Below are 15,017 nucleotides of genomic sequence, written 5' to 3'. Positions count from 1 at the left end.
GAAAGGACCACAGCAGAAGTGATGACCATCACTGCCCAGTCTACCCAAAATGTTTGTGGATTGCAGCTTCCGCCTCAGATACTGGCTGGCTCAGTGTGACCAGCCCCTGAAGAGATGCATGGACGAGGAACCAAGGCGTGCCAGCAGCCATATGGGGCACTTGGAAGCAGTCCCCCACCAGCCAGCGCTGTCAAGCCTCCATCTGAGACCCATCTCCGCTGACAGCATGACTGTAACCTCAAGAGGCCTTGAGTTGGAGGCACTCAGTTTGGGCCTCCCTGAATTCCTGGGGCACAGAAACTGTGAGATAATCAATGCTCATTGTTTGAAGTTGTTAGTTTATTTCACATGGCTGCAAGCTCAGTCAGGTCCAACTCTTTACAACCCTGTGGACTGCAGCCCACCAGACTCCTCTGTCCATGGGATTCTCCAAGCAAGAATACTGGAGTGGGTTGCGATGCCCTCCTCCAGGGGATCTTCTCAACCCAGGGATAGAACTCGTGTCTCCTGCATTGCAAGTGGATTCTTTACCACTGAGCCTCCTGGGAAGCCTAATTTGTTTCACAGCAATGGGTAACTGGGCTTCCCTGGTGGCTCAGCGGTAGAGAATCTGCCTGCAATACATCAGATGAGAGTTCAATCCCTAGGTCAGGAAGGTCCTCTGGAGTAGGAAATGGCAACCCACTCCAGTATTCCTGCCTGGAGAATTCCATGGACAGAGGAGCCTGGTGGACTACAGTCCATGGGGTGGCAAAAGAGGCGGATATGACTGAGTAACTAAATCCAGCACAATGGAAAAGGAATTCCCTCCCCCTTAGGGGATTGTGGTGCAGGTTAATGTTGAGAACTGAGGCTTCACTGCTAGAATGGTCAGTCTCCAACTGAATCAGCTTTCTCACTCCTCCCCTTGCCCTTCAGCAGGATCAGGTAGGGTTTTGATGGTCTCCTGCCCTTTCATTAAGGAGTCCTTTGGTTGCTTCTGGTTTTTTGTTTGGTTGGTTGGGTTTACTAATGCCAGAATAAGTCAACATTGCTGTGAATTCAGTTTTTTTCTGAAGCAAACCTTGCTATCTCTTGAAATGCAAGCTCAGAGAAAGGAGGAGCACAGAGACCCGGGGAGGTGGGAACCCTGAGGGCAGAGCAGCCTCCTTAGAATTTGAGCTCTGGGGCAGGCGGTAGTGAGTGGAGCCCTGCCCCCTTGGGTATCTTAAACTTTTAGATAGGAAGTCTATAGAACAACGGAGAAGGCAATGGCACCCCACTCCAGTACTCTTGCCTGGAGAATTCCATGGACAGAGGAGCCTGGTAGGCTGCAGTCCATGGGGTCGTGAAGAGTCGGACACGACTGAGCGATTTCACTTTCACTTTTCACTTTCGTGCATTGGAGAAGGAAATGGCAACCCACTCCAGTGTTCTTGCCCGGAGAATACCAGGGAAGGGGGAGCCTGGTGGGCTGCCGTCTATGGGGTCTCACAGAGTCAGACACGACTGAAGTGACTTAGCAGCAGCAGCAGCTATAGAACAAGCGCTACAGACCACTCCTCGAGTGAGCCCTGGCTATCACCAGTACCATCCTTTCTTCCTGTCCCGCTTCTCACCTGGACACCCCGTGGAGAACACCCCCACAAAGGAAGGGCTCCCACATCTAGTCCTCCTGCTCGTGCTCCCCCCTACCCACATCACTCTGAGGGGGGCTCACAGCTTCTCTTCGCATTCGCAGGGATGCAAAAAGCTGGGAACCATTATTTCCTTTGTTCTCAAATTCAAATCACACACGATAAAAGTACTGAAGAGCAGCCCCTTCGTGGCTCCAAGCTGCCGACCAGGCCCCAGGAGCAAGTTGCTATGTCCCAGTTCCCCCAGGGCCTCCCTGTGGCTGGTCTGGATGCAGGCTTTTGCTGCTGCCCTGAACTGGCCGGTATTAGACTACCTGTGTGATCTCTGATATGGAAGGGGTGGTGGACCCACACAGGATGGCCCCTCCTCCAGCTCCTCCAGTGTCTGCTGCTCACGTATCAGTACTGCTAAGGGTCACCTCTGACTGGAGCCTCTGTGTGTGGGCACTGCAGAGGTAGATTCAAGTCTGACTCTTTAGCCTGAGTTCATGTGGGTGGTGGGGAGGCTTCAGAAATGTTTGCTTGGTGGAGAACAGCTGAGGTGCTTGAGAAAGTAAAGAAGGTAGAACATGGATGGATCAGTCTTTGGATCCCTGAAAGGGAGTGTCATCTCCACACTGAGTCTGATGTGTGATGTTTATAAAATAAGCGCCAGTGTGGGGCCTGATTCCCGGACAACATGAATTGAAGAAGTGGAAATTTGGCTGAATTGACAGAGACTGCGGCAGGAGACCCCAGCCCAACTCTGAATGAAGTCGTTTCAAGGGAAAGCAGCCAGCATCTACGTAGGAATAGCCGTGAAGGCGACAGGGACAAGCTTGTCAGATTGGCAGGATCTAAAGAACGGTTTTGAAAAAAGCATCGATAAATGCTGCCCAGAGTTGTCAGAATGAAACGTCTGGAGGGCTCCACATGGCGTGAGAAAGTGGCTCTGCCAGGACAGCCCCAAAGGCACCACTGGAGGAGCTCCGGCCAGGAGGAGTGGAGGGAGGTGCTTGACTGGAGGGAGGTCGTGCGATCCCTTGCCTGATTTCATCCCAGGAGAGACCAAGAGCCCAATACTGCTGACTTGGGGGTGGTGTTGCAGTGAAAAAGAGACAAAAGAGAGGAATGAGTTTTTCTCTTTCCCTTTCCTGGGAATAAAGACAATAAAAAGAACAATGAGCAGGCCTGAACATTCCTAGTTTTTTTACTTTAACTCTACATGTCTGTAACTAAGTTTGGTTTTCTGCCCCCCTAACTCTGCAGGAGCTACAGTTCACAATTTTCCCTTTGACTCCATGCTAAATACATCCCGTATCTGGTGTTCACCCTTACAACACCCTTCCCCTTGTAGTTACATAGCAGAAAGAAGGCCACAGAGCCACCCAACGGCCAGACTCAATTACCGATTACTGACGCCAGTAGATGACTGTCTTCGAAACAATGCAAGACGGAGAAATCAAGATCCTATCACCTCTGTTCCTCATCACCAATGACTGCGAGCCCCTCGTCTTATATAAATCCCCAGACTCCTCAAGGAGGGGGGCACAGTTCTTGAGGTTTGAGCCTACTCTGTCCCCCTCTCTGCCACCTTTCTATTTCCCCCAAACTCTGTATCTGAAAATTCAAACTCTGAAAATTCGGCTTCGGTGGGCAGAGAAGGCCAAGATTTTGGCCAGCAGCAGTGGGGGTGGGGACGGCAGGGTTCAGCCAGACTGAGAGATCCCAGCATAGCTGCCCATGCCCTTCGTGAACTTTGTCATGGCAATCTGAGCTTGGGTTGGAAAAGAATTTCCAGAGTATTTCAGAAGGGAGTGAGTTTACTAAGAGTGAGTAGAGATAATAAAGGCACTGCAAAAGCAACAGGCCAACCTCCTGACAGGCCAGGGAGAGCTGGCAATTTTCTGGCCAATTTTTATAGTCTCAAGACAAAGAAGCTCAGTTGGTAAAGAATCCATCTGCAGTGCAGGAGATCCCAGTTCGATTCCTGGGTTGGGAAGATCCCCTGGAGAAGTGATAGGTTACCCACTCCAGTTTTCTTGGGCTTCCCTCGTGGCTTAGCTGGTAAAGAATAGGCCTGCCATGTGGGAGACCTGGCTTGGAAAGATCCCCTGGAGAAGGGAAAGGTTACCCACTCCAGTATTCTGGCCTGGAGAATTCCATGGACTGCATAGTCCATGGGGTCACAAAGAGTCGGACACTACTGAGCAAATTGCACTTTCACTTTCAAGACAAAGAAAATTGCTGCCGGAAGCCTGGCATTAGGTAATTGGGTAGGGCATTATAGCGTGAGCAGAGGGTGGGCATTTTTGCCTAATTTGGGGTCAGGCTGACGATGAGGGGGGAGGCAGCAGGGCTTTTGACAATGGTCACCAAGGGTCTCAGTCAGTTCCCGACATGACCTTGTTTCTGGACTCCATGTCTCTGCCCTGACGCAAGGCCTTGCACCTGTGGCCTTGGGGTAAGGCTCCACAAACGGGACCCCAGGCCATGTCCAGGAAGAGGGAAGAGGCTGGGAAGGCTGAGTACCTGCTGGGGTCACAGCTGTTGTGGGGTCAGAACTCAGGGACTGAACCCCGGGCTCCCCAGCACGTGGAATTGGAAGCTGGGTGGGTGAGTTCGGCTATCAGAGCCTTCCACCCCACTTGATTCTCCAGGAAGAGCTTTCTGGAGCTCTGATCCCGGCATGAATCAGACCAAGGCCAGGTAGCAAGGCCCACCCCATGCCTGCATCTGCCTGCACCTCTGGGACCTGCCAGGCAGTGACGGAGCCCATGAGGCCCTCCTTTGCTGTCCTCACTCTCCGTGTTGCAGCTCAGACCCTCAGTGCTCACTGCTGGTGACCAGAGTGTCCAGACCAGGCCTCGCTTCTCAGGAACTCTGTTCCATGATGAGGAAGAGGCATGGACGGCAGAGAACCGCTTGTCAGCACCCAGCTGGCCCGAGGTTTCCGTGATGCTGCCCACACACTGCCTCGTTCATCTTATCACCACCCTCCAGGCAGATGCCTGTGATTCTCATCTTGTGGTTGTGGAGACAGAAGCTGATGGGAAGTAGAAATGTGTCCCCAGGGCTGCAAGTAAGAACTGGAAACCAGACCCCAGCTCAGAGGTGTCCTCCCCAAGGGCCTCCCCGGTGGTCTCGGGCATGGCCCATCAGTGGACCCGTGAAGGATGAGAAGGGGCACCTGTGTCTTTAGATGGATTGAGGCCTCACATATTTGGTGGTAACATTTGTATTTTTGTCACTTGTAGATTCTGTTGTAGGGCTTCTTTTTCAGTTTAAATTTGCTGGAAACCTAAGGGGGATTTCTCAAGTGAGCAAAACTCAAAGTCACTGAAAACAGAAATGAGGGGGCCTCTGGGTAGGAGGAGGGGCGGGGTGGGGGCGGGATGCTGTGCAGGGTTGCAGGGGTGCTGACCTGGCTCTGCCCCTGCTGATTCCTCTGGCCAACGATGGTCACACAGCTCCATCCTGGGGCACTCTCTGCCTGTTCCTTTTTCTGCCATTGTGGACTCCAAGTACATCCTTGTTTCCCAGCTCCTAGGAAGTCTGGGGAATCTCGGGCTATTTGGGTGGGGCCCCTAGGGGAGTGTCAAGCAGGAAGTGTTCTGGAAGCCTAGTGTGAGATCCCAGCAAGGAGACTCGAGATGGGGGAGGGAGCGGCCGGTCAGGCTAGGCTGCAAGGACAGGGCACACGGCCTCCCTGGAAGGAAGGCGTTAAGTTGTGAGATGGGTGGCGGGGGGTTGGGGAAGGTGCTGGGGAGGAATGTCCTCTGTCCTGTGTAGAGATGACTGACTGCTCACTCTAGCTCTCCAGAGAAGGAGGTTGGTCCTGGCCCCTGCTCTCACTCTCTGACCATTAAAATCAGTGCCTCTGATATAGGAGGGTAGGCTTCATGGATTCAGTCCCACTGCAGGGGGACTGTGAGACCCCTGGGGGACCTGGATGCCAATAGTATGAACATGGGCACGAAAGAAACCCTGAGTCTCCCGGGAGACGGGGCCACACAGTGCCCACAATCCCGCCTGGGGAGACAGCTCTTCCACAGGACATCAGGGCAGCTTTGTAAAAGAGGGGACATCCCGTCCGGACAAGAAGGATGCACAGGCGTCTCGAGAGAAAAGGCAGTCAATCCAGTCCAGGGGCAGGCGGGGCCAGGCACAGAGCTGTGACCGGAGACCGAGGGGCCCCGCCAGGACAGCACACCTTCTGGGTTTATCAGGCCCCGGCCCTGTCTGCACCTACGTCTCGGGTCCTCGCAGTCTAAGGTCCACATTCACCCTCTTTTTCTGGGTTCCAGTCTTGATGGTGCCCGTAGCTCTCCGTCTGCAAAGGGAGCACTCCCCCAGACCACTATGGGTCCAGGGGCTCTGCACCACTTGTCAGAACCAGTCGTGTCCACATGCCATGACCCAGGCCAGCTGTGGCCAACCCAACCCGTTCTCCCTTGGACTGCATGGTGAGGGCGCACGCTGGACGCAGGGACCCAAGCCGTGTGAGACTGAGAGTGTCTGTGGACACCTGCTTCGAATGCACACGGCTGCTTGCCTTCAGGACGTGATGAGACAGGCACCTGTTTTTCAGGCTTCTCCCATGACAAACTCTGAGTGGCCGCTGTGGGCATTCCTGGACTCTACCTGTCCAGGTGTATCAGGATTCTATTCGTATGTGTCTCCACAGGTTCTTCCCCCTCACATCCACTGAGATGTTGCTAAAATTGCTGCCAAATCCATCCCAACTCCATTCCTGAACACATTCTTGGGCTAAAAAGCCTTACTGTTAACACTGACAGTTCCCTTCGCGGTTTCGGTGAACTTACAGTCATTCGAGAAAAGGGACAGCCTGTTGTGGATTTTTTGATTTCACCACATTGTGAAAGTATGATTGAGAGACAGAAGCCACATGCATCCAATGTCTCCACTTAAGAGTTTGGAGTCTGCGATCCGCTTGAGAAAGCTTGCACATTCCAGGCCACAAACAGATGACCGGCTCCCAAAGCGCCCTCCTGTACCTTCATTTTTTAAGTGTTGTTCATTTCTGATATCGAAAGCACTCCACCTCTACCCTCTCAGCCCAGGTGCACATTCATGGCAGTGTCTCCAGGCCCTAAGTCAGGCAGCACATGTCCAGAAATTATCCATCTTGTAACTAAAACGTGTGTCCTCTGACAGCCTCCTCCACTCCCCTCCTTCCAGCCCTGGGAACCCCCGCTCCACTTTCCACCTCTGTGAGTCTGACTACTTTGGCTTCCTCACGAAAGTAGAAGCAAGCCTCCTGTAGTCCCCTGTCTGCCTTCTGTCACCATAATTTCCTCTCAGTCCATCCATCTCGGTGCAACATCCCTCTGTTTTGAGGTTGAATGACGGTCCAGCGACACAACCTCTTTGGAATTTTCCCCTCGCATCTGGTTGCTTCTTATACTTGATCACATGGCCCTACTTCACTGTTGCAAATACTAAATGGCAAAAGGACATCTTCCAGCTAGGACTGACTGCTGTGCTTGGAGACCAGGGATCAGTGACCATGGAATCTGCTTGAAAAGCAAAATCACAGGGAATTACCTGCTGGCCCACTGGTTAGGACTCTGTGCTTTCATTGCCAAGGGCTCAGATTCTATCATTGGTCAGGGAACTAAGATCCTGAAAGCCATGCAGCCAGAAAAAAGCAAAGAGAATAATCACAAGGACTCTCTTTCTTTGAAGAGGCTGGGGTGCTCACTCTCACAGACACCAGGCGACAACGTCTCGGGGAGTGGGGGGATGAGCTGTGAGCAGCCTTGTGAATGTGGACACCCTGAGGCACGAGAGGCCTTGGGTGGCGTTCAGAGCTTCCACCCCCTGCAAAGACCCCAACTCTTCTTCTCTCCACGCAGGCACCGTCTGCTCACGGAGGCCGGGCTTCTGGAAACCCACTTTTTTCTCTGTCCCCAAGCATGATATTCTGACTCTTCCCTGATCAGTTTGGCCCCCAGAAACCAGTCTGAAGCCTGCAGCTCCAGCCCACACAAGTGCCTGACTGCTCAATGTGACTCTGCCCCGTCTACTCCCCGGGGACTCTGAACTGGGCCACCCAGTGTGCAGTCCAGAGGCAGAGTTGGCACAGTCCCCTGGAAGCCGGCTAAGACGCACCTTCTCCAGGCCTGCCCAGACCTGCAGGGTCAGGATCTCAGGGACGGGCAAGGCCCAGGGTCAAGGGTGTCCACAGGCCTCCATGGGTGCTGGGCCCCTCTCAAGTTCTCAAGTAGCTGTGGACGGAGCCTAAATGTCTGTTGTGGGAGCACAAGGCCGAAGTCTTGTCCGGAAAGAGTGTGCTGTGTCGTGGTTCCAGAGCTGCTTTGTGCCCTAGCTGGAGGTGGTTAGGATTTCTTCTGTGAAACGGTCCCTCCCTGTTCACATGGAGTTGTGTGCCACTGAGCTGTGGCCTGGCTTCCCTGGTGTCTCAGCTGGTAAAGAATCCACCTGCAGAGATTCAAGGTATTAGATCTGACAGATAGAGTGCCTGAAGAGCTATGGACAGAGGTTCGTAGCATTGTACAGGAGGCAGTGATCAAAACCATCCCCAAGAAGAAGAAATGCAAAAAGGCAAAATGATTGTCTGAGAAGTCCTTACAAATAGCTGAGAAAAGAAGACAAGTGAAAGGCAAAGGAGAAAGGGAAAGATATGCCTATCTGAATGCAGAGTTCCAAAGAATATCAAGGAGAGATAAGAAAGCCTTCTAAGAGATCAGTGCAAAGAAACAGAGGAAAACAATAGAATGGGAAAGACTAGAGATCCTTTCAAGAAAATTAAAGATACCAAGGAAACATTTCATGCAAAGATGGGCACAATAAAGGACAGAAATGATATGGGCCTAACAGAAGCAAAAGACATTAAGAAGAGGTGGCAACCATACACAGAAGAACTATACGAAAAAGATCTTCATGACCCAGAAAACCACGATGGTGTGATCACTCACCTAAAGCCAGACATCCTGGAATGTGAAGTCAAGTGGGCTTTAGGAAGCATCACTACAAACAAAGCTAGTGGAGATGATGGAATTCCAGTTGAGCTATTTCAAATCCTAAAAGATGATGCTGTGAAAGTGCTGCATTCAATGTTCCAGCAAATTTGGAGAACTCAGCAGTGGCCACAGGATTGGAAAAGGTCAGTTTTCGTTCTAATCCCAAAGAAATGCAATGCCAAAGAATGCTCAACTACCGCACAATTGCACTTATCTCACACGTTAGCAAAGGAATGCTCAAAATTCTCCAAGCTAGGCTTCAACAGTACGTGAACTGAGAACTTCCAGAGGTTCAAGCTGGTTTTAGAAAAGGCAGAGGAACCAGGAATCAAATTGCCAACATCCACTGGATCATAGAAAAAGCAAGAAAGTTCCAGAAAAACACCAACCTCTGCTTTACTGACTACGCTAAAGCTTTGGACTGTGTGGATCACAACAAACTGTGGAAAATTCTTCAAGAGATGAGAATACCAGATCACCTTACCTGTCTCCTGAGAAATCTATATGCAGGTCAAGAAGCAACAGTTAGAATGGACATGGAAAAATTGACTGGTTCCAAATTGGGAAAGGAGTATGTCAAGGCTGTATATTGTCACCCTGCTTATTTAACTTATATGCAGAGTATATCATTCGAAATGCCAGGCTGGATGAAACACAAAGTGGAATCAAGATTCCCAGGAGAAATATCTATAACCTCAGATATGCATATGACACCACTTCTATGGCAGAAAGTGAAGAACTACAGAGCCTCTTGATGAAAGTGAAAGAGGAGAGTGAAAAAGATGGCTTAAAACTCAACATTCAAAAAATGAAGATCATGGCACCTGGTCCCATCACTCCATGGCAAATAGATGGGGAAACAATGGAAACAGTGACAGACTTTATTTTGGGGGGGCTCCAAAATCACTGCAGATGGTGACTGCAGCCATGAAATTAAAAGACGCTTGCTCCTTGGAAGAAAAGCTATGACCAACCTAGACAGCATATTGAAAACCAGAGACATTACTTTGCCAACAAAGGTCTGTCTAGTCAAAGCTATGGTTTTTTCCAGTAGTCATGTATGGATGTGAGAGTTGGACCGTAAAGAAAGTTGAGTGCTGAAGAATTGATGCTTTTGAATTGTGGTGTTGGAGACACTCTTGAGAGTCCCCTGGACTGCAAGGAGACAAAACCAGTCCATCCTAAAGGAAATCAGTCCTGAATATTCACTGGAAGGACTGATGCTGAAGCTGAAACTCCAATACTTTGGCCACCTGATGCAAAGAACTGCCTCATTGGAAAAAAAATCTTGATTCCAGGAAAGATTGAAGGCAGGAGGAGAAGGGGAAGACAGAGGATGAGATGGTTGGATGGCATCACCGACTTGATGGACATGAGTTTGAGTAAGCTCCTGGAGTTGACGATGGACAGGGAAGCCTAGCATGCTGCAGTCCGTGGGGTCGCAAAGAGCCAGTCCATAGGACTGAACTGAACTGAACTGAGCTGTGATGGCGAGGCCCCCAGAGGGCGCCAGCGTCCCCCGAGGACACAGCTCAGCTCCTGAGCACATAGGCTTCCTGCTCTCTGCTTCCCCCTCACTCCTTCTTCCTCCTTTGGTGACAGCCCCCACCTCGACAAAGGGGACAGCGAGGGCCCGCTGAGTGTCGTGGCCACCCCGCCTGGGACACCTTTGAGGGAGGGTGTGTCCGTCAGCCGGCCAGGCCCCAGGCTGAGAACCCAGGACCTGTGGGGTTGTGTCAAGGGAGACTCAGGGATTCTGCGGGAAGTTCCTGGGCCCAGGACCTGCAAACCCTGCCTCCACCCTACCCCAGCACCCGCCCAGGGACCTGGGAGCCTGTGTTCCAGAACTCAAGGGCGCTGGGGGCCACGGGGATGGGGATACATCTGCACCTGAAAGACCTCAGCCTTCTGCTGCTTTCTCGGTGGGAAGACACTTCAACTCCGGGCAGGCCGCCTTCTGTCACCCACAGAGCTGACTCTGGGCTGCTCATCCTCTTTGGCTCTGTCCCTCCTTGTCTCTCCAACCCTCACCTACTGCTGCATCCCAGGACCGCCTTCCACTCACACCCCTTGCAACTGTGCCCTGTCTGGGGCACTCCATAAGCCTCTGATCCCCTTGAGATGCCGAGGGAGGCGTGTGGCTGGGCTTTCTCCATGGTTGGTCCTTCCCAACCCACCCTGCCTGGGTTTCGCTCTCTCTGCTTGACGGGAGGCAATGTTATCAGCTCGGGATGGAGGATGCAGAGTCACGAGAGGGAAGGGACAGGGGAGGAGCATGTCCTGGAGCAGATAGACTGGACCCATGCCCAGGGAGGCCGGGTGGGAGCCGGAGACGGGAAGGGTGAAGCCTGGGTGCCTGGGGGCAGCAGTCATGATGGGCCGGCAGTGGAGGTGCAGGTGGGCTCAGCCCTGGCCCTGCTCCTGCTTCTCCCCTGACAGACAGGCCTGCTCAGTCCTGTTCTGGGAGACCCTCCCAGGGTCTCCACAGCATCAGCAGCCATTCTCAGCTCTGAGTGTCCCAGGGGCCCTGGGTTTAGAGGAAATGCAGCCTGCTGCTCCAAATGTCCAGAGACCCTGGGCAGCTGTATGTTTCTAAGAGGCTCCAGGAGACCCTGCAGCTTGTGGTGGGTGGGCCCATCTGAGTGGAGGCTGGAGCCCCTCCTACATTTCCCCCTCCCGTAGCCTCCCAGATCAGTGGATGTGTGTGAGCAAGACCCTGGGCAGGTGCTGAGGGGCCCGAGACCCTGTCTGGTCCACCCTGCACTGAGGGTTGCCTGTCCGGCCATGCCAATGCCCCTCTAAGGACCATGCTCATCCCATGAGACCGAGACACAGCTCAGACGCACCTGTGCTCCTAGGTTGTGCCACCTGCAGCTGGCTCATGAGTCTGAGGGGGAGATATGCATCCCCCGGGCCCAGCCAGCTGCCCTGCTGGGAGGATCGCCCCAACCGCCCAGCCCTCCACCTTCCAGAACCAGGCTGCACAAGGCTGCTTGCAATGCTGACGTTTAATGACCAGTTCTACGGGGTGACATGGACAGGGAGGCATGTCCGCGTGGCCCGGGTGCGACACCCAGACAGCTGCTCATCCAGAGAACAGAACCAGAGCCGCTTGGACACTGAAGGGACACGACAGGGTGGCAGGGGTGCCCCCCAGGCTGGGGTGTGGTCTCACTCAGCAGAGCCCTCCAAGCAGGTGTCGTTCAGGAGTTTGAACTCTGTCTTCCAGGGTTCAGTGTCAACAGTGAAGAAGCAGGTGATGGTCTGTGGGAACAAGCACAGGGACAGAGTAGGGGGGAAAGGACTTGCGAAGCTGGTGTCTCCAGCTCTAAAGCTGGCATCCAGCAAACCCTACCTTCTTGGGTGGGCAGGTCACTCTGCCCTGCCAGGCCTGTGATCTCCAGGGACTCCTCACTCTGACACCAGGATGTCCCACATGACCCATACCCCCAGTGTCCCAGCAGGGCCTCTGACTTGACCTGGTCTTATCCAGGGGCGAGGCTCACCCCCCTTATCACCTGGAGCAGTAGCAGCAGGGCAGGGCCTGGGAGGGAGGGCAGTGGGGCTCAGCCTCTATTCTTCCAGCTCTGGGCAGGGGCAGGAGGGCCACTCGGCCACGGAGATGCTGCCCCTCCCTCACACATTCCTTCTGCCGAAGGCGGGGCAGGGTGGTGGGTGACGACCAGGGAGGGGACATCTCGCCTTCCACCCAGGGGTCCGGACCATGTGGTCAGAAACAGTCTAACCCCAGGGGTCCTGGGATGCAGCAGCCGAAATGGGGCCAGTGAGCAGACAGGCCGGGGCGTACGAGTGACCAGTGACCCCTGGGCTGGCCTGCCTGGCTGGCCTCCATCCTGCAGACAACCTCTCGGTGTCCTTTCGAATGGCATCGTCATCACTCCCCACACTGCCTGCCCTGATGCAGTGTCCATGGCCCTGTGACCTGAGGGTGGCTGGTGCGCGTCTTACGTTGTTCACGTCTGGAGTTGCTTGAAAAGGACAGTTGTCAATGTCTTCATCAAATTTCCCACACCTGGTTCGGGCGAACTGCAGCTCCATGGAGAACACCAGGCCTTTTGCTTCTCTCTGTTCAGACAGTGACGTGGATGCATTCTCCTCCCATACACACACACACACACACACACACACACACACACACACACACACACACACACCTGCACACACAGGCACACACACATCCATATTCACACATCCACACACACAGACACACACATATCCACACACAGACACACATCCACACACATGCACATACACACACACACGCACACACGCACATATCAACACACACAGACAGGAGGACGCAAGCACACAGGCACATTCACAGGACTGGTACAACGACTTCAAGAACCACCCTCCCTCTCACAAAGTGCACTGTCTTCTTCCCCACTGCCTGGACTTCAGGCCTCGCAGCATCCCCCCACTCTAGCCCAGCCTTTATGCCTAACACCCAGAGTCAGTCTTGCACTCCAGGCCAGAGACTGCAGGCAGAGGCCCAGCTGGGGACAGCAGGGCAGCAGGGCCAGGCGGGACCCGCTCCTGTCCCTGGAGGGAAGCTGGCGTCGTGTGGAGAGCCCTCTGCCTTCCTTCTGTCACTCAATCCAGAGGTATAGAGGGGGTGTCACCCCCACGTGACTCCCACCCAGGCACTCACAAAAAGCACAGGTACACATCCACACGGCCACACACAGGACCGGAAGTGCTCCTTCTGCAGAATGCTCTCGGCCTTTCTGTCTGCAGTGCATGTGAAAATCGCGCCCCTGGTTGTGTTCTGCAGATTCCATTGTCAGGAGAACATTTTAGGATTCAGAACGTGGTCTGGGAAGAGTGTAAATCATGCTCGATCCATGGAGGAGAAGGAGCCCGGAGCATGTGGGGTCAGAGGAGAGGCCCTGAGCGCCCAGAGGCTCCTCAGGATGAGGGGCCTCCAGCTGCTTTCCCTTCTCCCTCTCTCTCTGTTTTTCCTAAATGAGTCTAGTTTAATGTTATTTCCATAAAGTCGATTCTAAATCTCTAATCTGGGGTTTTCTGTCTGGCTCTTTTTCTTTTTTTTAAATAAATAGTGTCATCTCCTCATAGTTCATATTTTGCTTATTCTTCATAAAACAAGGTGAAAAATGACAAAACTGAAAACACACCTCCCAGAGTTTAAAAAATTCCCATTTTTTTTTTCAATAAAAACTGAAACTAACCCAATAGGCTGCATTTCCCTCTAATTTATGGTTATCAAATGATGATTGAGATCCCTTGATGACACCCCCTCCCGACCCTAGTAACAGCTGGTGAGGCCAGAAGTGGGGAAAATATGGTACCTACCAACTCCTGCCACGACCGCAGTACACGCACCACTTTGTAGGCATTCCTGTCCTGGCTCCTCAGGTTGTACATGTGTAAGACATACTCCACAGTGGCAGGAAAGTAAAGCTCCAAGGCATTTCTGTTTTCATTATTCTTGTCCCCTTGGGCATGCCAGCCATGAGTCACCAGGAGCTGTGGACCTACGAGAAGCAGGAGCAGGGCCCAGGGCTGAGCCCACCTGAACCTCCACTGCCGGCCCATCATGACTGCTGCCCCCAGGCACCCAGGCTTCATCCTTCCCATCTCCGGCTCCCACCAGCCTCCCTGGGCAAGGGTCCAGTCTATCTGCTCCAGGACATGCTCCTCCCTTGATCCGCCCCTCTGGTGTGACACCCTGTCCCTTCCCTCTCGTGACCGTGCCTCCTCCATCCCGAGCTGATAACATTGCCTCCTGTCCAGGAGAGAGAGCGAAACCCAGGCAGGGTGGGTTGGGAAGGACCAACCATGGAGAAAGCCCAGCCACACGCCCTCCTCGGCATCTCAGGGGGTCAGAGGCTTATGGAGTGCCCCAGACAGGGCACAGTTGCAAGGGGTGTGAGTGGAAGGTGGTCCCGGGACGCAGCAGTAGGTGAGGGTTGGAGAGACAAGGAGGGACAGAGCCAAAGAGGATGAGTGACCCGGAGTCAGCTCTGTGGGTGACAGAAGGCGGCCTGCCCGGAGGTGAAGTGTCTTCCCACCGAGAAAGCAGCAGAAGGCTGAGGTCTTTCAGGTGCAGATGTGTCCCCATCCCCGTGGCCCCCAGCACCCTCGAGTTCTGGAACACAGGCTCCCAGGTCCCTGGGCGGGTGCCAGGGTGAGGTGGGGGTGGGGTTTGCAGGTCCTGGGCCCAGGAACTTCCCGCAGAATCCGTGAGTCTCCCTTGACACAACCCCACAGGTCCTGGGTTCTCAGCCTGGGGCCTGACCGGCTGACGGACACACACTCCCTCAAAGGTGTTCCAGGCAGGGTGGCCACGACACTCAGCGGGCCCTCGCTGTCCCCTTTATCGGGGTGGGGGCTGTCACCAGAGTAGGGAGAGGGGTGAAGGAGAAGCAGAGAG

At 53.6% G+C, this 15,017-nt stretch overlaps 1 protein-coding gene across 4 annotated transcripts; it reads right to left on the bottom strand.

The window, feature by feature from the left end:
• Nucleotides 1-11,592: 11,592 nt before the first annotated feature.
• On the bottom strand, nucleotides 11,593-14,242 carry LOC145532974 (cystatin-9-like). Of its 4 annotated transcripts, none has more exons than XM_081559208.1 (3): nucleotides 13,933-14,242; nucleotides 12,572-12,684; nucleotides 11,593-11,866 (listed from the first exon to the last, which is right to left on the bottom strand). In XM_081559208.1, exons 1-3 carry the CDS (start codon nucleotides 14,219-14,221, stop codon nucleotides 11,774-11,776), a joined length of 495 nt encoding a protein of 164 aa, XP_081415334.1. In that variant the 5' UTR covers nucleotides 14,222-14,242; the 3' UTR covers nucleotides 11,593-11,773. The 4 variants fall into 4 exon arrangements, with proteins under 4 accessions (XP_081415334.1, XP_081415332.1, XP_081415335.1 ...); XM_081559206.1 differs by having other exon boundaries at nucleotides 12,572-12,715; nucleotides 13,937-14,242; XM_081559209.1 differs by having other exon boundaries at nucleotides 11,593-11,841; nucleotides 12,572-12,715; nucleotides 13,937-14,242.
• Nucleotides 14,243-15,017: the final 775 nt, after the last annotated feature.

This window comes from Giraffa tippelskirchi, chromosome 13, assembly GCF_054371585.1.
Source record: "Giraffa tippelskirchi isolate mGirTip1 chromosome 13, T2T-mGirTip1v1.2.pri, whole genome shotgun sequence".
Classification (NCBI taxonomy): domain Eukaryota; kingdom Metazoa; phylum Chordata; class Mammalia; order Artiodactyla; family Giraffidae; genus Giraffa; species Giraffa tippelskirchi.
This window is presented reverse-complemented; position numbering and strand designations above follow the sequence as displayed.